This window comes from Branchiostoma belcheri, unplaced genomic scaffold, assembly GCF_001625305.1.
Source record: "Branchiostoma belcheri isolate BF01 breed outbred unplaced genomic scaffold, Haploidv18h27 scaffold50, whole genome shotgun sequence".
NCBI classification, from domain to species: domain Eukaryota; kingdom Metazoa; phylum Chordata; class Leptocardii; order Amphioxiformes; family Branchiostomatidae; genus Branchiostoma; species Branchiostoma belcheri.
The window spans coordinates 1,140,021-1,164,592 of record NW_017804132.1 but is presented as its reverse complement, the minus strand read 5'-3'; the positions used below and the strand labels follow the sequence as shown (position 1 = coordinate 1,164,592).

General features: G+C 40.7%; 1 protein-coding gene across 2 annotated transcripts in view; it reads right to left on the bottom strand.

The window, feature by feature from the left end:
• Positions 1-8,980: 8,980 nt before the first annotated feature.
• LOC109480304 (D(4) dopamine receptor-like) overlaps positions 8,981-24,572 on the bottom strand; it is a 44,134-nt gene continuing 28,542 nt past the window's right edge. For both annotated transcript variants that reach the window (XM_019782492.1, XM_019782491.1), the window contains exons 3-7: positions 14,363-14,475; positions 12,567-12,731; positions 11,599-11,692; positions 10,859-11,258; positions 8,981-10,417 (exon numbers count right to left, since the gene is read on the bottom strand). In XM_019782492.1, coding sequence (XP_019638051.1) covers positions 10,212-10,417; positions 10,859-11,258; positions 11,599-11,692; positions 12,567-12,731; positions 14,363-14,475 — 978 coding nt within the window. In that variant the 3' untranslated portion in view covers positions 8,981-10,211. The remainder of the gene's footprint in view (positions 10,418-10,858; positions 11,259-11,598; positions 11,693-12,566; positions 12,732-14,362; positions 14,476-24,572) is intronic.

The window sequence follows — 24,572 nt, the reverse complement described above, 5'->3', positions numbered from 1 at the left end:
GAATGAGTTTCTTCGTGAGTGATAATAAGTTATGATTGATGGCATTTGTGAACAAGTAAATGAGCGAGTGATATACATAGATTTTAATGGTTCGGATTGTGAGAACAGTACTTTGTCATTTTTGACTAAAGGTTAGACTATGTGTTACACTGAGTACGTAAATAGCTAGGACTCCAGTAGGAGTAGATGTAACAGCTAGCTATGCAACGTTTTATAATATCTCTCTCGGCTAAACTGGCACCGAAAATTGGCTACATACAACCAAAGGTCTCTTTAATCTCTTAAGCTGCCATTAGTACTGCACTGATACGGGCATAGCTAGTGCCAGTGTTGGTAAGCCAAGTCTTTGCCCACAGGCCGCAGCGTTTTAGTTAAACTTTATACCACATTTTATCAAACATAGCTTTCCTTCCCAGAGCCCCTATTACCAACACAAAAACTGACCAAAAGCCTCTTACGTAAACTAAAGCTTCCCAAGGTCATCTAGGGTCTGTCCAAGGTCATGTTCTCTATGTCCGGATGCAGTTGTTATCAGACGTGTACTAATATTGTAGTTGCATGTAGTCAATATTCGGTGATAGTTTTCATTCCCAGGCCCCCTATTACCAACAAAAAAAAATGACCAAAAGCCTCTTGCGTAAACTAATCTTCCCGAGGTCATCCAAAGTCATATTCTCTATGTACGGACGCAGTTTTTATCAGACGTGTACTAATGACATCGTAAGAGACCTTTAGTTGCATGTAGTCAAATTTGGTGCCAGTTTTCATTCCCAGGTCCCTCATTACCAAAAATGACCAAAAGCATCTTACGTATTACTACTAAACTAATATTCCGACTCCGGTCATGTTCTCTATGTACGGACGCGGTTTTATCAGACGTGTACTAATGACAGCGTAAGATATTTAAGAGACCTTAAGTTGCAATATTTGGTGCCAGTTTTCATTCCCAGGCCCCCTATTACCAACCAAAAAATGACCAAAAGCCTCTTAAGTAAACTAATCTTCCGGCTCCGACCAAGGTCATGTTCTCTATGTACGGACGCAGTTTTCCGTGAAATCGTTTTTGCCACCTCGCCCGGAAGTCCCAGGAGGCGGATCGTTGCAGATGAGACCAGACGGGTGGGAGATAGCGGCCGCTGAAAACGTTCTGCCGCCGGGAATTGAAAGTAAATGGGGGTCGGTGACCTCAGCAACACCAGGAGTGACCCTGAGGCAACGGGAGATCATGGAGTTTGGAAAAAGATTAGCAGAAGGCAAGAAAAATGAGAAAAGAAAGAAGGAAAGTAAGATAAGAAGAAAAGATGGAAGGAAAAAGGAAAGAAGGGAAGGAGGATAGAGGGAAGAAGGAAGGAAGGACGAAAAGGAGCGAGAGGGAGGAAGATAGGAAGGAAATAAGGAAGGAAGGAAGGATTGAAGATATGTGATATGTCCTGTGTTTACGTTTTGATAGTCCTCGGTTTTTCCAATGTTTGCTCTCCTAGGGAAGACGTTTTCATAGTCCTCAATTTTGTCAACGTCTATTCTTCTAATGTATGCAGCCTTAGAAGCAGCTTACGAACATTGATTTGGTCATGATCCTACGGAAAGCCCCCGGCCAGCAATATGAAATCTCCTTACTTGAGGGCTGACTGTGTTCTCGGGGGATATCTGAGCCCTACACGTGTCTCATTTTATCCGCTATAGTCCCTGAATCCAGGTCGATAGCAGTAGTAAGGAAGACTCAGCCATTCTAGCAGCCCACATGATAGTGCTTGTACATACGTCAGCACGTATTTTACTGCCACTCTGGTGGTAAAATCCCAGCCTGAAGCTAAGGCTTTGTTTTGTTTGTGCAAGAATCTGACATGTTAACAGCGCTTTTGCCCTTTACCTATCTACATAACCCATAAACAGCGCTCTAATCGTTACATATCACTTCTTAAGTACCCACTGAATACATCCTTAGGGCTTACGACCAGCCATATAACACCAGCTCGTATCCTATCTGAGAGCTCAAGTGCACTTTACCGCTTCAATAGCGGCCATAAAATATCTTTTACAATCCGGCTAAATTGGCTTTCTACGATACGCTCTAGCTTTAAGTTGATATTTATTGAGAGACTGCGAGTTCCGGAGTCATCATAAAGCAAACATAGTGGTCATAAAGAAGAGATATTGAAAGGTAAGACCATGTGGATTTGACAGGCATTACTTGCGCAACCTGGCGATACATTTCTCAAACCGAACGTAGAGCTATACTATACTAGTAGTCTTACCTTAGGGATATTTTTACGGTGTTGCAGTTGCAGCTTTATATTGTGTTCTGGCTATTATACAGCGCCAGCGGCTTTAGAATACAAAAACATAAAAGGAATATTATACTATGTGACATTTATATGTAAAAGAATAGTCGTAGTTCTGAGCTTGAATGTGTTTTTGTGTGTAGAGTATGGTTGTATGTGATGTAACGTTATATGCAAAATAAAGCACAAAATAAAGCCAAATATACTTGGTATGCATACTCTAGAATTTACCAACTACACTCAAGGTGCAAATTGAGGTTATGCCAAACTTCTCTAGGCTAAAAGTTAAAGTTTAAAAGTGAAACTCTGTTCCTTGATTTTCCCAACAAAGTTTCAATGTTCTTTACTGGTACCTATGCCCTGATATGAGATCATCAACAAACTCGTTAATTTTTTAATTGGGTCCTCAGGGTCTGATTTTGTGACGTTCGCTAAAACTTCATTAGTTTTAATAGATGGGGAATGATGTTCACCGCCACTCGAATGTCAGAAAACGTGCTAATTATTACGTATGAAACATATCAAGTCTGCATGCACCCATTCTCTCTGACAACGTGACAATATATTATATAACACGGAACGTAATGAGCAGATGTGGTTCTCTGATGTAATAGCTCTTCTTACAATCGTCAACAAAGTACTTCACCTTCACCTTTAATCAAGGCTCTGCGCTGCAGATGCGTTTGCTGAGAAAAACCTCGCGAAAACAACAGCGACAACGTTTACATGTAGGTGTAACAGGTGCTTCTGACACAATCTAGTTTTCAGCTCCTTTCATATCCTCTCAGCATCGTAAACACATCGTTATAGGCGCTTTAGAGGAAAAAAGCAACCATCCACTTATTGACCAAAGGTGACAGGCAGTAATGGTCCTCAGCCATGTTGAAATGAGAGGAAAAGAAAATCGTTTACACCTATCTACCTGGTCTGCAACCTGTACATTTTCTGTGCAAACAATTGAAAACTAGCAAAAACGTTATCACAGGTTCCACAACTTTTAATCAATCTTTGACCTCCCAGGAGAAAAAGTAATTTATTTTTCCAATACTGTTCACTTCGCCGCCACCTCCGGGTTCAGATCCCCAAGCGTGCAGCATTATCCGCCATTAACCCCAAGACATCGTATCTATAGTTTCCTTAAGTGGTGATTTAGTCATTATGAAAAGGAAAGAAGCTCCTCCGAGCACGACTGCAATTTCTCAGGCAATTTGCCTGAGGAGAGTCCCACCCTGCATGTGCCAGGCCACGTGCGTGCTGATTGCTTCCTGACAGTGACAACGTAGGCCACAGCAAGTAATTTTTATGAATGGCTTCAGCGCGCGCATTAATTTTCGCCTGATTTTGAAAAAAAAAAAGCAAGAAATTGTTTTGCCCTCTGACGGTGATCAACATGCCGAAAATGGGTAAATATGTTGTAAATGACTATCGACTTGGAGATCATCAAGGATCCAGCAAAGTTGAGGCACACTGGATCGCGTTTGATCGCAAATGTTGACAGTGACATGTTCCATCGCATCCAATGCAGCCAGCCCGGTAAAGTAGCAGCCCATGATGGTACGGCTAGCCGTTTTGAGCCTGCTGTTAGAATCTCTAGTTAACTGATGTCTTTACACATCTACAAAGACAGACAGGTAATACTGTGGAATACAGGAATACAGGACCTGTGTCGTTGTTATATCATATTTTGCCACCTCAATTATGACCATAAATTTTGAAAATGAAAGAATCCTGTTTTTTCGCCCTACCGCATTGGATGTGGAGTCTGCGGAGGATGTCATCTATAAAATTTACTTGCTGTGGCTTTATGAACATCAGAGGGTCTCGGAGGTCTTCAATATGTCATTTGCACATTGAATGAGTGATTTCCACAGTGGTTTGGAATGACGTCTTTGATCCCGTGTTACTCTGAGGCGAGACGAGGTTATCATCAACGAGAATTACATTTACGATGAAGGTTACCGGCAATCCGAGCAAATCTTCGACTGCCCGGTGAAATCGGGAAAGTTAGTACTCGTCAAAGCAGAAACCAAACGCTTTCCGTTTTTGCTTAGCCTCTACCAGGCTCCGCGGATCGCTGGAAAAATAGTAGAAATGGCCGAAATAAAGGGATAGTATACCAGGGGAGTGGGTCGCATATTGGATCCTCTCTGGCCTGCTAACTCCCCTGGTATACTATCCCTTTATTTCGGCCAATATTTACTATTTTTCCAGCGATCCGCGGTGTCTGGTAGAGGCTAGATTTTGCTGGGAAATATACCAGGCTTTCGGTGACTTAAATGGAGCAAGAATTTATTTCCACAGAGATCTGTGGGTTTTGCAGATTACGGGCCACCAGAGACTTTGTGATGAAAAACTTGATGAATGTCTGAAGCCATAAGACGGCATAAATCTGGGTATAGACGATAAAGAGAGGTAATAGATAAACCCTGCCACGTTCAGATGAAATATTGAACATCCATGAAACTTTAAGCCTGTCTACATATACCTAGCTTATATACCTAGCTTTCAACGAAGCCTTTAACACTTAATACAAAGATGTGACTAATATCAAACGGTCTAATATATAACGTTATAGTATTCATCTTCTATGTACTGAAATGACAAATATACTAAATATATATCTGGTTAATATTTGCTGATACTTATTCTGACGAATCAGAAGATGAACGTTTTGTTGCAATTTTGATTGACATTTGTAACACAGTGTATGGTAAAACCTACTGCATATCCATTGATAATTTCTCCCTCTTTTGGTCTTTTGGCTTATTGGTCTCTCTCTGATTTTCATAATCGTTATACTTGTCATTTTCTAAATCTCATACAAAATGTAATAGATCAGCAACTGTCAGCAACAGTACTCTTTCATTTGCTCTCAAAACACCATTTATTTCAATTTTCAAATCACATTTCTCCCTCCCTTCTTTTCCAATGTTCAAGTCCATCCAGATCTAATCTGAACGTCACAAGTTTTCCCAGTGATGACGCAACAATTCCCACAGTAGGGGGTTTTAATCCCCCTTATTCCTTACTGTCAGAAATTTCCTCACTTTGGCGTCAAAAGGTATCAACTCTTACTTAAAGTATATTATTACTAGCTTAGTTAAGATACGGCACTAACAGTAATCTTGCACTGTGTCCTGAGGGAACGCGCAAGGCGACGAAATAGTGCCAATTGTGACCCACTCAGTGACTGAAAATAATTACATGGATTATTGTACCTAGATATTCCCGGTTATCCCTACCGTCTAAGCTCTGACTGGTGACTATAAATTATTACGTGGATTTTGCTCTAGATCTTATGAGGCCTTGGTAGTGATCGAGTAGAATTTCTTGGATTTTTGTATCAAAATATTACTTTTTTGATATATCTTATAAAACCTAGCTTAAGGATATGGATAGCTGGATGAATCATTGACCCCAAATTCACAATTTCTAGGAATTCTGTATCCGAACATAGAATATACATATAGTGTGGATGTGTGGTAGAAGTATGTGTATTTTATGTTGCCAGAGACGACCCAAACTAATTGCGTCACATGGATTCGCGTGGCGCAACGGCAGAGTGCTCGACTCGGAACCAAGGGGTCCTGGGTTCGGGTCCTGACATGTTACTGATCTTGTGCTCTTGGGAAAGGGACTTTCCTCACTTCGCTCAGGTGAAAATGAGTATTGTATTGTCCCCTATTTTGTTGGCGGCATTAATATAAGTTGGAAAAAACCTTGAGTGTGCCTCACCACGTCTTGTGATTACATGTTGGAATGTAAAAACACAATACTTGACCAAAGGTTTCTATGTCAATTGGGTTCATGAATAGTTAAAAGCTTTTCGTATGCTACTTTAGTCTAATTTCACTCCTGGACCGTTCCTCAACAAACGTAAATGAAAGTCAATGAAAGTGTGTAGCATTAATAGGTACAGAACTAAAGATCTTCTTAGAAATCAATCATGAAACTACCCAAAAGAGCTAACAGTCGATAGGACTACAATCGAACAACAATCACTTGATTGTTCCATGTAATTGGGTGATCTAATTGAAATCGAATGCCCTCTTTCCACCCCAAGCCCAAGCGCATCGCATAACCTAACTTTTGTGCAGCAAAGTCGACTCATATTACCTCCAGCATTGGTTATTGATTGAGCAGAATGATTAACGTATTGTCATTTCCCAGTCTTGCATAACATATAGAAACGATATGCAAAACCAAAACAAAGGGATAAGCCTCTTACAGTCCTTGGAGCCAACTTAGAACAGACACATTTTTCAGTTTCAAAATCGTTGCATTGATAGAATATTAGGATTAGTTTCAATACCCTGTACTGTGTATAATGTAGTCTGCAGGGCATAATATGACAGGAAATACCAAGTGTAATAAATGTTGCATCTATAATTGATCCCTTGTGATGGATGCTATAATTTAGGCTTGCAGCTGTGTGTTTATAAGATAAGACTCTTCTATTGTGGCCAGACCAAATCATGGGATTTTCACAGTTTGGCTTGCTGAGTTACCACATTGTAATGAGAATATTTTACAATCTAAACCATTTTTCATACACTTCGACCGTCGATGTGTGCAAAGATTTTCAAGGACAAGCGAGATGATCAATCCATCATACTTAATAGTCTTTGTTACAGGATTACTTTTTTGATAATGTTTTACAAGCTCTACAATATTTCATACCCTTCAAGGTCATTTAGTATAGCATACGTTCGAAACATATTCTGAAAAAAAATACGTCGGTGAAGGTTAGACATCCAGGTAATAAGATACGCCAAAACCTGTATTTCTCCTGCAGTCTCTTAGTGTCAATGACGAAAAGTGGATGCTACCTGAAACGTCTGACTGTTTCCAAAATCGTATCCAGTTGCTTGAGTAACTGTTTCTTGGCGTGTCGTTCTCAATACATTCCTTTATTCTTCATTTGCCGGTTGAGCACAGGGGTTGTAGACATCTGTCTGCACCAAGGCAGGTGGCTCTGTGTGATGTCATCAACTGCCAGATGTGCTGTTGGTTCGCTATCTAGCTTTTTTTTACTTTTAAATTTCCTACGGCTTGTATCCTGACGATTAAGACGTCTTTCTACACACAGGAAGACCGGTAGCTTCAGGTGATGTCGTGCACTGCAGCTGTTTGAAGTAGTTATTGGTTTGCTATCTTGGGATTTTCATTTACACAGGCCTTTTTTTACTGCCCATAGGGTATTTTCGGCGGTAAGTGACTTACATTCGTGTACTGTATTGCCTTTTCAACTGTGTTTGAAGTTATTATTTGGTTCTCTATCTTGGGATTCTCACCTACACATCCCTTTTTTCTAAAGGCTTTTGTCCAGGGGGTATTTGTCTGCTGACGTAAGTGACTTGCCTTCGTGTACTGTAGTGCATTGTCGAGCTGCGTTTGAAGTTATTATTGGTTCGCTATCTTTGGATTCTCATTTACACATGAATTTTTTTCTAAACGCTTGTGTCCAAGGGGTATAGGTCTGCCTTGTGAGCCATGTTTGAAGTTGTTAGTGATTTGCTATCTTGGTATTCTTGTTCCACAGTTTTCTTTCTTCCGCCGTTAGTGTCCAAGGGCTATAGACATGTGTCTGCAGCAATGTCAGGGCCTTCTGGTAATGTCACATGGTGTCAGCTGGAGTTAAAGTTCTTATTGATTTCTCAGTCTACAGTCTATGAATGCATGCTACATAACGTACTTTGAGGGACATGTACTTCTAAGAATGCTGACTCACAGGTCATACCAGTATCTTCAGGCATTGAAGAAGTAGACGGGTGTCCTTCACCGTGTCCTGCAAACATTATTCATTACTATGTTAGGCATATTGGGTTCTATGTGTGTATAGATGTCACGAAGAACTTGTAAGGATCTTGGAGAGGGTTTGAATGTGAATTTGTCATGCCATGTTTTATGCCATCATTTTGATGCTTAGTGTGCTATGTGCTATCTATTCAAACTACAATGGCATCACCAGAATTGTTCTGCCGTCGAGTTTGCTAACTAAAGAAGTTGTAAGGACCTTGGAGAGGGTTTGAATATCACGACATATGCTTGGCTACAATGGTGCCTAGTTGATACCGGCATATCCGTCAGTCATACTTGCATCAGACAATATGTTGCAGGGCCGGTAGACGTTTGCCTTTGAGATATTCATGCACATTCCTGATATTGAGAAGCAGCGTGGCGTGGGTTTATGTAAGCCGCTGCCCCGGATATTTGGATGAGTTTCGTGGCAGGCATGTCTGATGTGTCAGGTGGGATTTCGTGGTGCCGTGACCGCAAACTAGGGACACATTTAGCTGCTATAAGGGATAAGTTCCAGTGGTGTGTGGACTAATGTGTGGTGTGAATTTATCATGCCACGTTTTATTCCATCGTGTGTGATGATAACTTTAGATTGCTATGTGCTATATATTCAAACTACAATGGTATTACCGCTGGCATCATCATTGTTCTGCCATTGAGTTTGCTAACTAATGAAAATATCTACCGAGAAAAATTTGCGAAAAACTTCAGAGTCATCTCTTGGCCACAACTAGTATTGTACCTGAATAGTATCTTCCTTTGCTTTACTAAATTATTACTTTGGTTCGAAGGAACTTTTCCATGAGTCATCTCATTTTTGCCTCCCAAAATAATGATAGAATAAAAGATAGATGATACAACTATTTGATTTTGTAAAGATTTAATCATGATCCTTTTAAAACAACAGAAGTCAGTGTCAGTATATCGATAGAAATCTATATATAAGTATGACAATCGCAACCCATGCAAGCAAAACCAATCCTGTGTACAACAATCATCATCAAAAATTTGCCAAGACCAAGACCTGTGTATAATACATAGAAATTGATAGAATTATGTATAATTCATGATTGTGCTAATTATATTATCATCATACTGAGATAATATCTGTGATAGTCACTGAATAACAATTAGAAGCAAAAGCAATAAATAAATAAAAAACAATAAATGATGGTGGCATTACATTACAAAAAAGCAAGTTTACCATGTGTACTATTACCTAATAAACGAAAGTATCATAGCATTAGCGCGCTAAAATGTTTAGTGCAAAAATCTGAATGTATACAATATGATCAGTGTGCCTTGGGTACCGACCTCTGTAAAAGTCATAAAAACCCTTCTATTAACGATACTCTATAATCATGAAGAATTCTATTATTCCTAAGAAGTCATGAATAACATGATTACAGCTTTTAAGACACCTTGAATCGGGCCACAGTAAGTAAATTTCCTGGATGACATCCTCTGTAGAAATGAGATGAAAATCAATGCACCCGAAGATGTCATTTCATGGATTTACTTGTTGTAGCTTTACAGACATAACTGCGGAAGCTTGCACCAGGCACGTTGGATATAGATACATGTCTCTTGTCTGGAGTAATATATAATAGGTAGATTAGAAGATATAAATTTACTCTTTCAAAATTCATACATTATAGCTAACCCTGTACTCTAAGACAAAATATAGTTAGGGTTTTTAAGGACAATCATCTGTGTTTTCTAATTGGTAGTCTACACACAACATTAAAAATGATTCATTTTATATTATTCAAAAATAGAGCCCTAGAGTAGGTGCAATATGATACAATTGATATCGATGGAATGCAGAAAAGCAAAGATGATTAAATTCTATCTTCTGCAGTTGAAGGACTGTTCTGTTTTGTAATGGTAGTGTACGTTGACGTTTATGTTTACCTGTACATTCAAATATGACAAACCTCCTTTTCTTTCTTCTCAACTCAACTTCTTAAAACTGTCTGTGTTCTCTCCATGAAGCCACATTCATTAATACCAATGCTGAGCGTTTATTGCCAGAGTCCGTCCACTTTGCCGCGGCTAAGCGCTTCTCAACGCGGCTTTAGACCCAAACCAAGGACGACAGTTGGTGACAACGTTCTAACGGCGTGTCTATCGTCCTTGTCCTTTGCACAGTAGTTTCCGAAAGGCGATTCGAAACTCCTCGTTGAAGATTGTGTAGATGATGGGGTTCATCCCGCTGTTCAGGTACCCCAACCACGTGACGATGGAGAAGAGGGTGTCGGGAATAGTGCAAGTGGAGCATGCGCGAACGACATTGGTGACGAAAAATGGCGTCCAGCAGATGAGGAACACTCCTGAAAGTGATGGAACAAAACAAAAATGCCTTGATGTGAGCGCTGGTAGAGAAGTGTTATTTGTTGTAATTCTGATGACAAATACGTTTTTATTTTAATTCTCCTGCAGTACAACCCTTGCGATGGTACATAATTCTGACGTCAGACGGTTTCTTTTATGTACTTTCATGCAACAGTATGGTCTAGTGTACATGTACTTTATTTGTTGTATCCAGAACCGTGCTTTGTCTAAAACCATACCCAGGCACGGTCCTGGATGGCCCACACGTATCCAGAACTGAGACAGGGTCAAATCTACATTCTTGGATACGGTGAGCCTATCCAGAACCGTCAACCGTGCCTGAACCTAACCCTAACTAACATTCAGGCATAAAATAGATAGACAGGGTTCTGGATACAACTACATCGTAGCTTCTTGGTATACCGGCAAAATATACCTACCAATGACGATTTTCATGACGTTAATGGCCTTCTGCTCCCTTCTGTTGGGAAATTCGTCCTTGGCCTTCCCCTTCAGTTTGCTCTTGATCGCGTCCAATCGCGTCTTGGGAAGCTTGGTGCCTCTCGGCGTCCTCACGGCTTCGTCGCTCTGATTGGTCTCCGCTGCCATGGCAACGCTGATGTCAGACTCGCTCGAAGGGCGGGAGTTGGCGTCCACCACGGAGACGGCGTGCCCGTCCAACACAGGGGTGCTCAGCGTCTTCTTGGAAGCGCCGTTCTCCTTCATGGCAATCCCGGAGCTTGTGGTGGTGTGTGCGATCACCGTGTCCTCACAGACCATCCCGGCTGAAGTAGACTTCGGCATTTTCTTGGCCATTTTCTTCGATCTCTCCTTGATTTTCTGCAAAGCATGAAAAACGCAGACTTAGCTATTGTAATTTCTGTTTGCCATTTGAGGTCGTGATCTAGTACAGTCTTACTATGATGACGTCCACGTCGCTTGGTTAATATCACTGCTAAAAATATTCTTAGTACCGTTAAGCCTAGCCATTTTGAATTTGAAAAGGTTGGCATAAAATATGACTTTCACGTCTAATATCTCGGAGGAAATCAAGAATTTCATCTTTACATTTATCAAAGGCGTAAGGCCAAATGAAGTCCTTTTTCAGATTTTGACAAATACATCAAGAACCATTTGAAAATTCAGTAGACAAACAAGCAGATACAGAAAACAAACGCACCTTGAGAATCTTGTAGTACAGCACCAGCATGGCCGTGCAGGGTATGAAGAAAGAGCACATGGAGGAGTAGATCATGTAGTTCGTGTTGAAGATGCTGTAATGGGAGAATCAGAAACGGTTAGGTTCATCATCTCATTATATTCATATCAAAGGAGAGAGTGGCCAACCCCGTACACTGCTGTGCTGTCCAGCCCAATCTGAAACCAACAGTTTCGTGCAAAAATGGGACTCTACAGCCACATGAGGACACATGCGACTACTGATGGACGGCAGAGGTGGTCCCTGTCATTGTTACTGTTGTTATTGTTATTGGCTGGGGCACAAGACTGAAAGGTTTGAACCAGTCATATAGGATTTAGCTCAGCAAAGAAGTAATTGACTTTTGAAGGTCCTTGAAACTTCTGTTGCTTGTTGAAACATAAATCCTAAAATCCGAAAATTGCAATCAAGAAGATTAATCAGCCCCCACGGCTTACTGTAACTTATAATTAGCTGTGCTTGATTAACGATCTTCTTGTAATATGAAAGCTATTTGTTATAGTTGTTCATTTGTACACGAGATACTGCAAGTGATTCATCTGTCTAGCCCAACAAACTAGACTCCACCAGACTCATTTTGCAGGCTGAATAAATAGTAGAAATCAGCCTAAAAAGGGGATATGATTGGCCAGAGGGGTTGGCCAGCCAGAGAGGGAACATTTGCCGTGCAGGCAGACTACCAACAAACTACTTCTCTGTTAATTGTTACTCAAACACATTCATATACAGTATATGGTCAGTAGCCCCTCCAACTCTGTCCTGCTTCATAATGTAACCCAACACCACAGGGTATCTGCTACAGCACCAGTTACCCTGGTGACAGACGTCTGGTGCAGGTCATTGACTTTATTTGTTTAGAGAAGACGAATAGGAAGAATGAGGAGAAGAAGTGGAAACAGGGCAAAAGCATTAAAAAAACGTTGTCCTACCCGCACATTTCAGGCGACCTCTCCCCCGTGGCAGGGTAGTTGGACCCGAACAGAAGCGGTGCGGAGATACCGAAGGACAAGGTCCACACCAGCGTGATGGTGATGGCCAGCCTATTGTTGGACTTGTGTTTAGAGTAACGCACTGGCCACGTCACGGCATAAAACCTGCAATATAAACATAATTGTTTTATTACAAATTCATGCCCGAGGGCTAATTGCAAGTACTGATGAACTGTTAACTACTGTTAACTCCTAAAAACTACTGGCGTTGACTTATTTTTTGAAGACAGAGGAAGGAAAAAGATCCCACTTTTACTATACTTAGTGGGTTTTCGGATATGATATAGAAGGGAATACTTTAGACACCATCGCTGTTTGTTTGAACATTAAGCTTTGTATAAGTGACAGAGTAGCAGGTAACTAGAGTGGACTGCCCTGGAAAGGTAAATTCATGTAGCTGTGCAAGTAAGCATAGGTCTTATCCACTAAAGAGGCCATGAGTTTAGTTCATTTAAAGACTGCAGTCTGTAAATTATCCTTTCTGTCAGCCTTGCTCCGTTAATGCAAGTATTGATTAAAGCTGTCATGATTGATGATGTATAATACGTGTACTATTGCTAGAATCAACTACTATCATTGACCATGTCTGCTCCTGATTAAATGCCATTCGATCCACGCCATGTTTATAGATTTATGCACACGAAGCATACAATTGAAAATGGCTACTGGCTTAGGTTTCATGTATTTGCCGATTCAGGCACAGGATGGACGCAGGACATTTATTGACATCGGAGCTTTTCCATGCCAAAATCAATGAGTGTACTCCAGTAGATGATAAGTATAAACCGTATGGTAGTTTGAAAAGACAGGTGTAATGTTATTCTCAATACCTTAGGCAAACATCGAAGGCTTTTACGAGCTCTGGCTACTGTGCAGATCGGGGATCAGATCATTATTATGGGCTTCAAAATCTTGATTAAGGTTCAATTACGGGTTAAACTTTCGTATTGCTGATGCTGATGTTAGATATTGGGTCCAACCTCCCGTATATCATTGATGGGAAGGACTAATGGTTGGCCCTAAAAGTTAAATAACTGAAGTGTAGACATTAGGAGGGTGTGATACGCTAGCATTGTTACGTGCTGCATGGTAGAATTTATGGTTGGACTGAGTTTCACTTTGCTAAAAAGCTATGTGTCAACTTTAGTTCGAACTTTTATTCTACACGCGTATAATTTCAAATGACGGTTCTTTCGGCCATTTTGCTTCAGACTTAAAATAACAAGTAGCACCAGGTCATGAATTTTGTAGTCATTATCATCATGCTGTCTAAAGCAGTTAAACACAAAAGCGGCTTTGACGCAGACTGCTTCTGACACACGATGAAAAGCCGGGCGTTTGCCTAGCTGTATGCACAGATTGTACTTGTTAAGTTGCCGCCTGACAAAAGCGTTTACAAATCACAGAAATGACGCCGACCTTAGCTTGGGTCTATGACGTCAGAGCAACCGTTAGGGGTCATCAAAGATCAGGAAAAATGGCCCATGTGTGGGGTCGTGTGGCGTACCGGCAGAGTGCTCGACTCGGAATCAAAAGGTCTCGGATTCGAGTCCTGACATGCCACCGATCTTGTACCCTTGGGAAAGGCACTTTACACTTTACACTTCGCTCAGGTGAAAATGAGTATTGTATTACCCCGTGTTGGTGGCGGCATTAATATAAGTTGAAGAAAAACTTGAGTGTGCCGTCACCACGTCTTGTGATTAGATGTTGGAATGTAAGAAAAAATGGCCCACCTGTCAATGCTGATGGCGACCAGGTTAAAGATGGAGGCCGTACACAGCATCACGTCCAGCGCCACGAACACGTCACACATCAGGAACCCCAACTGCCACACGCCATTGATGAACTGTGAGAAAAACACAAGACAAAAGAACCAGTTGAATATCGGTGAAGGTTAGACATCTAGGTAATAAGATACGCCACAAAATCAGTTACTCAAGCAACTGGATATGATTTTGGAAACGGTTAGGTAGCATCCACTACCTTTCGTCAGTGGCAATAAGAAACTGCAGGAGAAATGCAGGTTTATAAGCACGAACTATTGATTGATATGCAAATAAGTGAAGAAAGTGTCACTGACGAAAGGTAGTGGATGCTACCTGAAACTGGTTTTGGCGTAACAAGTTGAACACATTGACAATCCTGAACCATGAATTGAATGAAGAAATACATAAGTTGGTTTGAAAGTTAATTTGTGTTGGTAGAAGGCATTCAGAATCGAAGTTGAACTGTAATTTCCAACACAAGAAATTGGAGATTCCAAAATGTTAAAAAGTTCCTCGGCAAAGATTGTAGTTGGTCAGTCGAATATTTGGGTAAGTCCAATTTCTTGTGGTGGAAATTACAGTTCAACTTCGATTCAGAAATCGGTAAGTTACAGAGTGCCTCATGGGAAGTCTGAACCAAATACATGTCATAAGTTAGTGTGAAGAGATGGAGAGAAAGAGTAAATGACTCCGAGCAGCAAAATAATATAGACTTTCTCGCGAGATTGTTTTAAGCATACAAGCATACATGATGTAGGTATCTTATGCATTAGAAAAGTTGATAAAGGAAATTATGCTCTAAAGTAAAAGTTGGGATTCGGGCTAGGGTCAGAGTTAGGGTAGCATTCTCAGGTGAATACACGAAACAAATTTTAAAAACTTTTTAGAGATTACACTTTTACTAAACTAAGCCTCCAGAACGCAGCCCTTAAACCCGACCTGCTGTTACTTCTGTCAGAAAATGACATCCACGATCTTCTGAGGAGAGGCACCCATGTGTGAAATGTGGTTGCTGATGTCTTTATCTAACAGGTAATGAGTTGGCACAAAAGACGACAAAAACATCACTCCATCTGGCACCGAGCCAGAAGCGGCACCTTTGTGAGGTGATGGAAGTGGTAAATGATTTAATCCATCGTGCAAAGACTTCAATGCTCTTGAAAGGTTTTCTGGGTGGGACCTAATGTACTATGTATGCACTTAACGATTGGGATTTGGAAATAACATTCTTCCAATCCTTTACGTTGTTTCAAAGTCAAATGTAGTGCTTTATTGTTTAATGTAGATAGCATTACGTTTCGATTACTGCCTGAGGGTTTAATTGCATTTGTATGTCTTGTGAAAGAAAAGGTGGATTGCAGATGTGCAATTTAAATGGTGATTCTAATGCAACGGTGGGAGGAAGAACATCAAACTTCCGTCAAGTAATTTCGTCTTCAGCCAAGGACGGGGTTAAAAATAACCACCCCCAAAGTAATAATTTCTCAGTCATTCAACTGGTGTGTACTCTAACTTTGCAGGCAATTTCCTCTTTCAATCAGCAGACTCTGGACCGCAGTGCAAAGATGAAAGCAGTCCATTACCACATGGTTACCGCCAATTTTGACAGAACGCCTCTGGGATTCCTCCAAACTTCAGCAAATAGCTGGAGTGCAGACGGGGCCCCCAAATCATCTCACCTAGTGGCCAGACGGACGAATTGTATCCACCTCAATTTAAAAGGCACTCAAAAGTTTCTTCCGAAAGTTTTGCAACACATGACAACATTCTTGTAGGACTGCATCCTTAAAACGTATCCACTATGCATGTAACTGTGCTTTGATAGGCAATGGAGAAGACTAGCACTAGCTTCTAAGCTATGTTTGAAACCAATGACACATGTTGAGAAAGACTGAACCCTCCTTTGATAGTCTCTGTCAGGGTTTAATGTCAAATGTTGCGGTTTGAGGACTTCCTAAAACCATATCGCAAAGACTTCAACTTTCATGTTCACTGTTTGCTTCCAAACTAATATCAAAGTGGCGCTAGCTGTACTACAGCTATCTCCTACCTTGGTGCCCACTGCACCGAAGACGCAAAACAAACGTACTCAACTACGGGAGTTGACATAAGTGCATATACTATCTACCATACATGAGCGTGACCTTCATCTAGCATCCTTTGAAGCACAGACGGCCTTGTAGAACCATTAATGCAAAGTCGGCGATGCATTTGCAAAGCATGTCTCGTCAAGATCGTTGTAGTGTAGAGCCAAGACGTGAAAAGACACGAAAGAGCATTCCGGCTCAGTGACCATGACTCGGCTACATTACCTTTTAAGAATATTCCGCCACCGCATATTCTACAGGCAACATCAAACAACTCTACTCCCACGTCGGCATAGTTTAAAAGGCGACCGTCGGTTAGGTGAAGCGCAGGTCCTCCTCAATGATCATGATGATGATGGAATGAGGAATGTTGGAAAACTTTTAAGCAATCATAAGTCTAATCTACTGGCATGTGAACATTCTATGTATAAAACATAACACTTCTCACTGTGCTTTAAATGTTCTAAAATGTCGCGTAAGGAACTCTAATGCTAGCCTGTTGCCCATCCACATCTAGCTCCTTGAGTCCCATATTCAAGTTGCAATGGCTACGATGTGGACCAAACTACTTCTGCACGGCTAATACAAAGGGTGCTTATTACAGTTGTGAGTTGATCAAATCTACCACAGTTTTACGTTTACGATAATCGAATAAACGACTGTTGGTGTTTGGGCACTCTACTCCAGTCAATTGTCTTTTCCTATTTTACTTCTTTAAACCTGTAACTTGTTATTTACTTGTTTCATCCTTATCACATACTATACTAGTACTCAATTCAATGAAAAGAAATTCAATGACTAAGGTAATACAAACCAAAATGCATATGTGTGTTGGTTTTGATTACATTTCGTATCAAACATAGGATGGTTGGTAAGTGTAGTACACACTTATATGCATCATCTTGAGACCCCAGGGCAATATGATGCATCTTTCTTCCCTTAATTCTGACACACGCTTGTTTACATAGAAATTGATGACCTTCCGGTAATGAAATGTTTCTGTCTTGATCAGCTCCAATTTGTAAACAAATAAAGTTAAGGGACAAATTAATTGGAAAAGCGAAGGCAGCAGTTTTATAAAGGTCATGGATAATGTAGTGTATGACACTAAATACCTTTTAAACAGTTTATCTATTTATGTTTTTTTTTTCTAACATTGCATACCAATCTAAATTGGTAATGCATGCCAATCTTTTCTAAGCTCCAAATTTTATCAGACAATGTCCATCCCTTTTATATGGGTAATTTTCTCCCATTTTCATCAGACTCAATTTATAGTCGTGTTGCCTGTAATCTACCCGTGGGCAAAATGAGATAGATGACCACAGAACAGGCCAAACCCATTTTCTCTCAAATTGGATTATGTGGTATATGGGGAACGTCGTTCAGCGCACATACAGTTGTTAGTAAATATGTCATCAGGCATCAAATTACGGCTGATGACCTTACCATTACCTTTGACCTTAGAAGACCACCAGGGGTCACGTTCCCTACAACCTGTTGTCAGCCATGACAGGAGATATCCTGAAGGTGAGTTTTTGGAGCCGCAGAGGTCATTCAGATGCAGACAGGGTCATGAAGGGTGAACGTGCAGAGTCTTCTATACTGTGTGCTAAAAGGTTTGGAAGTTGAGCAAACTTCAGCAACATCTGCATTGCTAGGGGTGGGAGGGGGGCAAACAATATGGCTCATCACTATTGGTGACCGAGGTACATGACTAGCCAGGGTAAAGAAGTTTCAAGTAGCGTTACAGCATTACGTCTAGGCTAAGTCTGTATCTGTATATATAACCGGTTATATAAACACTCTTAGGTGTAACACGCTAGCTTTGCAGGTGCGCGGAAGTGCCAAGTTAGAGCTCTAACTCAGTTGTTGATTTTCTCCTTCAGGAGATTCACCATACATAATGATGAAGTTAAACTCAAGTGATAGAAGAACTGCAATAAGGAGAATGGATGGCCAAGGATAATAGAAGATGTGATTTTGTTGATATCCGATAGGAGGTATTTAGGGAACTGTTTATGGATATCTTTTTGTATTGATGGTGACAACTGGGGGACCACCCAGCTGTTAGGGGAATTGATATAATGATACATGAGGATAAAGGTAAACTGAAGTGACTGGAAAACTGCAATAAGCAGAATGGATGGATGCCTGTAACTTGTGCACCTGGGGTTGGGAGTAAACATAGTTTGCCGATATTTGTTTGAAGTGTTTAGAGAATTGTTTATGAAATCATAATGTATCGTACTGATGATGATTAATCTCTTAACTACCCTAGGATAATTAATAATGAATATGAATTTAATACATTTTTTTTTTTTATTAAAACATATATAAAGAAATACAGACACGATGACGGCGTACTCAAGTTTGGTTAACTTATATTAACGCCGCCATCAAACAATAAACTTAATACAAAGATAAAACAATACATACCCTAACGAACAGATATAATACACAAAACAATAATAAGACAGATGGGGTTTAGATAAAGAATGAAACTCAGAAGACTAAAAGCGCAGGTCCTTCCCCCCTCCCACCCTTGCTAATGTTGTGATTGGTAGGACACACCAAAGAAATATTGATAATGATAAATTAGGTTGAAACAAAGCGTCTACTTGAAATAGTGAAATCTTGAGTTAGAACCATTATTTGACAATTAATTTTGAACGTGAATGAAGGGGATCCGTAAAGTAGAAGTTGTTTGAGAGCATTGTCGGAGAGTGAATTTATGTCAAGGAGGTGTCCTACCAATGATTCAAGTTGGCCGAAGAGACACTGTCGTTGAAAACTGTATGAAGGGCAATGAAGTAAGAAATGAGATATGGTTTCGCATTGGCACCCGCAGCTGCAAGCCGGGCTGTGAACTAACGTACGACTGAAAAGGCTGGCGTTCAAGCTGCAGGTGCCAATGCGAAAGCGTGCTAAAAGGGCAGAGGCATATCGGAGACCATAACTAAAATGTTTGACTTTGGTGGGGCATACAGATTTAAGTAAGTGCATTCGAAACAAAGAATAACTAAGACTCCTTGTTGCCACGTCTAACTTGTTCCAATAACTTAAAGCGTAAGGAACAAAAGACTTAGCAAAGCGGTTTGATGAAGTGGTCAATGGTCTTAGATTCAATTTGTTTCGAAGGTTGTACGAGCATGTCGATACAATATTGGAGGGGATTAGGTCATACAAATAACTACGAGAAGTACCGTGGATAATCTTGTAGAACAGCAACAAACGATGGATGTGTCTCCTGTCTGATAATAATTCCCAACCAAGTTCTTTCCGAGTTAAGAAGTAAGATGATCCTTTGACAGCACCTGATACAGTGAGTGCACATTGATATTGAATTCTTTCTAGAAGTTGAGATTCCGCCACTGTACAGTTGTGCCAAACGACATCTCCATATTCTAAACAAGGTCGAATAAATGTTTTGTACAACGTTTCCAAAACTTGTCGAGAAAGTTTGAATTTTAAACCCTTAAAAGTGACTAAACTTTTGGAAATTTTGGACACCATGTTGTTGATGTGAGGTTTCCAGGACATATTAAAGCTTAATGTAAGTCCTAGGTGCTTATGGGAGGAGACAGACTTAATAATACAGTTGTTTAAAAGAAGAGGTTGGAGTGTTGAGTTGTCTTTTCTGGTTGAAAAGCACATTTCTTCTGTTTTGGCTGGGTTAAGTTCCATTAACCACTGAACAGCCCATGAATGAATTTTTTCCAGATCAGCATTTAAACAGGCAGCAGAATAAAACGAATTATCAACAACATGAAGAAGAGAGCTGTCATCAGCAAAAAGAAATGGCTGGGAGATAAGATTATCCACGATGTCATTGATATACACCAAAAAGAATAAGGGGCCCAGAACTGACCCTTGTGGAACACCTGCAGTAACATTACACCAAGGAGAAGATATACCATCAATTGTTACTCTTTGAGATCTGTCACGAAGATAAGAATAGATCCAGTTTAAGAGAGGTCCTTCAATACCAAGTCTTTGTAGCTTGAATAATAACCCGTTATGCCACACCCTATCGAAGGCCCGTGGAGTACTTACCAAGTTTGGAACCCACATGCAACTTGCTGTAAATGCACATTTGTGGAGTGCATTTACTTATCAATTGATTAACGTTCTCTGACACGTTCTCTGACTTATTGCTCATCATGATACATTTCTGAACAATTATGAAAATCATATCTAGCGCTAGGTTGCAGCGTTTAAAGGTAGACATAACTAGTAACATAAACTAGTTATGTTCAAACCATAAATATCCTCAACGCACAGGGCACTAATATTATAGGTCTGTTGCTGTTGTTATCTAGCACAACCTGGTATATGTTTCATAACCTTTTTTTTACATCCACAGCAGAATGAAACTTAAACATTGGAAAGCAAGAATCATTTACTTCCTAGCTAAGGTCTTCATTGAACATGCTTCAAAACCCACTAAAAAGCGTTTTCTATCTCATATCGGTTTTACAATGTACAGTGATCGAGACTCCTCCGAACTTGACTTTACATTCTCCTATATACTCTATCCAGGCTCCATTAGTATTACGAGCTACAGAATGCCATCCCCGAAGTCTATTGGAACCGGGGGCAAAGAGGTCGCAGGTCAAGCTATCCCGATATTGCTGCCTTCCGGCGAATCTTTTGGTAGCAATCATGTTGACATTTTTTCAATCTCGCGAGCCCTGCCCTCAATTTCCGAGCTATTGTGGCTCCAGATGGTTGTCGATGTTCCCTCATTGTACTTGCGAGCAATAATGCGCCCTCGATAACTGTACCATCAGCCCGACTATTTATTTTCAGCTCCCAGCAGACTTATGCAATATCAGCGCCGTGATCGAGTGGTTAGCAGTTCCGCTTTTGCGTCATGAGGTCGGGGTTTAGTAATCCGGTCTTGCGGTGAAAGTTTCGTAACCTGGTAAGGTCGCTACTGCTATAAGGTGTGCACTTTTTATCAGTCTTGAAGAGACTTTTTTCTGTTATCTTAAAGTTATTGCAAGTTGTCAGAAAGTTTACTTAACATTTGGTAAGTTTTCTACAAACGCACCAGCTCTTGTCCCTTCCTACGCGCATTGGTATACTTTACATAACTTGTCGCCTGTATTTTTACTTGTAATCTGGATTTTACAGCAAGTTGCATGTGGGTTTTACACTTGTTAAGTACAGAGCAACTGTGGTGTTAAGCCTCATGCCGCTCTACCAGTTATGAAGTTAAGATTTAAAATAACCCTTCCGCTTACGTCGATGAAGGTTAGACATCCAGGTAATACGATATGCCAAAAAAAAAGTTACTCAAGCAACTGGATATGATTTTGAAAACGTCAGACGTTTCAGCTAGTATCCACTAGCTTTCGTCAGTGACTGAGAGACCAGAGGGGAAAGCAGGTATATATACACAACCTGTTCATTGATATGCAAATAAAGTGAAGACAAATTTTTGGAAGTCGAAAAAGGAACAAAAGTCAGACAAGTCAAGACAAGATGATGCAAATTAGTCTGAAAGCTCCTGTTATACCGGACAGGAGCTTAAGTGTTGTCTGTCCTCGGGGCTGGGAGTGCCAAATCCCAAGTGCCAAATCCCTCTGGTCTCTCAGTCACTGACGAAAGCTAGTGGATACTAGCTGAAACGTCTGACGTTTTCAAAATCATATCCAGTTGCTTGAGTAACTTTTTTTTGGCAAACCCTTCCGCTTGTATTGCCCTGATCAAATGTGTAAGTAGCAGTGGATTAATTGATAGCAGAAGTCTAAGGCACATGTTTTGCACATGAAAAGATAGCTATAGCTACACCTTTTTTTAAATCTTATTGTTCCGATAGAGCTCACCCTTTGGAATCTTACGGTTCCTACCGCAAAACAATTTCAAAGGCTTAGCATTCAGAGCATTTATTTCGGTTGAATTGTTATTCTAGTCGACCACAAAGGCATTCTACATGACAGAGTATCAGGATAACAAGTTAATTCATTGACGCACGCTTGTCTGTGGGTGTGGAATAGGCTGAACGCCTTTCTCAGTACGCTTTACACCGTATCTGTTTCTAACACATCCGTGACTACTCTGACTGACGAGGTGATAGGTAGGCAGCGATGACGTAGCCAGAAGCAGACGCAAGAGGTATCCTTCACATTGCCGTAGGTAGGCCTCGAAATTAACTTTTCTTCCTATTGTCCCAGCACTGTCCCAAAAATAATTTCAATTGTCCCGAAGTGAGGATGAACTGTCCCAACCTGCTTTTTGGGAAATATTGTATTAATTCAACTTGAAGTCTCTGCTTACGTTCACTTCCATGCGCACTATAATTGCGGTATAGACAGGAAATTCGGGGGAAATTCGGGTCCAAAAGCCGGGACGTGTTCCTGATTAACAAAAGAATTCGAAGGGCTGATGACATTTTGTTGTTGATTATTTTTATATTGTCCCACAAATGTCCCAGAGTGTCTTTTTAGCTATTTTTGTGGTCATCGGCGATCGGACCACCTTTAATTTCGAGCCCTGTACTCTGACTGATGAGGTAATAGGTAGGCAGCGATGACGTGGCCAGAAGCAAACGCAAGAAGTATCCTTCAAAACAGCCATAGGGTCTATACATGTCCGGCTCAGGTTAATTACGTAGGCATTACACCAGCTGATACAGACTCAGGCTCGCATAGGCGTAGATAATGACTTGGCGCAGGAGACCAAAAATAGGATGGCTATCGCTCTGTGCTGCTTCTGAAGTCCATAAGCTTCCCTCTCCCTGTCTGGTGACGCAGACGGTCATGTGTAGGAAGGGCGTCAGGTCACCAGACGTCATCATGAACAGGCACTTGCACCTGCGCGTTGTATGTGTGTAGCGTGCGTAGTCTAGAGGTCAGCGGCCACTGGACCGAGAGGTTGGGAGTTCGAATCCCGACTGTTGTAGGTCAACTGACATGCACGCTACTCAAAGGGGTCGTTGTCTATGTATTTATTTCTGTCATCTTTATACAGAGTGGCCCATTAAGTGATTACACTTCTTGTCAATGGGGCCCTGTCCTTCGGATGGGACATAATATTAAGCTGCGATCCACTGTTCATTGGTTCATGGTTGTCGAAAACAGCTAGGGGAATTTCCCCGGTACAATGAGCCTGTAAATACTGTACATAGCGTCTGTCTTCTCTGTCACGACCAGTGGGAGATTAGCTCTTCAGTGAGCTAAAACTTTCCTTTATTTGTTGACAGCAAGTCCACCGAGTATGGCAAGTCTACTGGTGCATTCAGTCATCTCGGCAACAGCGACTCTCAAAGGTTCAAAGACTCGAGACGCCGTTGTGCATCAGCAGTCGCCAAGCACTGGAACTGCTTGAAAGTTTGCGGGGTCGATATGACCCCTTCTTGAAGTAGTGTTTGAGAGTACATGTATATTTGTACCTCATTTTTCTTGCCAACTCTTGGACGTGTGCCTTGGTCTGTTTGGGCAACCTGCCAGAACCTGTGCATTACAGCACCACACAAGGACTTCTGACATCAAACATGCATCCACTTTTTTTTAGCTCAAATATCAGCGAACACTTTTAATTGTAGCAGCAGAATTCATTTAAGATCCTGAGCTGTCATATTTCAAGTTTAACAACTTATTTGTGGTTCACCATTTGCAACAATAGGCTGAATCATGTTGCAATTGTTACATATCTAAAGTGCCTTGGTGAGACTGACTAAGTGAGACTGACTAAGTGTATCATTAATCATAAACATAATATCCGGAGTGTCATCAAAGACATAAAACTATACTCTGCGTTGCTTTAAATGTCCATTTATAGACATGAAAAGGTCATTATGTACACAGTCTACCAGAGTCTGCAATGAGAAAGTGAACAGAATGGACTAAACATATTCATACATTTAAACTTTTTGTTCCATGTTGTGCAAACTACATTGAGTCTTTAATGAAGTACAATTTTTTCTTGACATTATACGTCGAGATCAGCTAATACCAGCAAACACTAATGGGCTGTTCTGTGTTGCCAGGATTCTTATCCTATGACCTTTATCCCAATCTTTCATAACAAAAGGATTTCAAAATATATACATGTACTGATTCTATCTTGTATTTCCCTCGTTC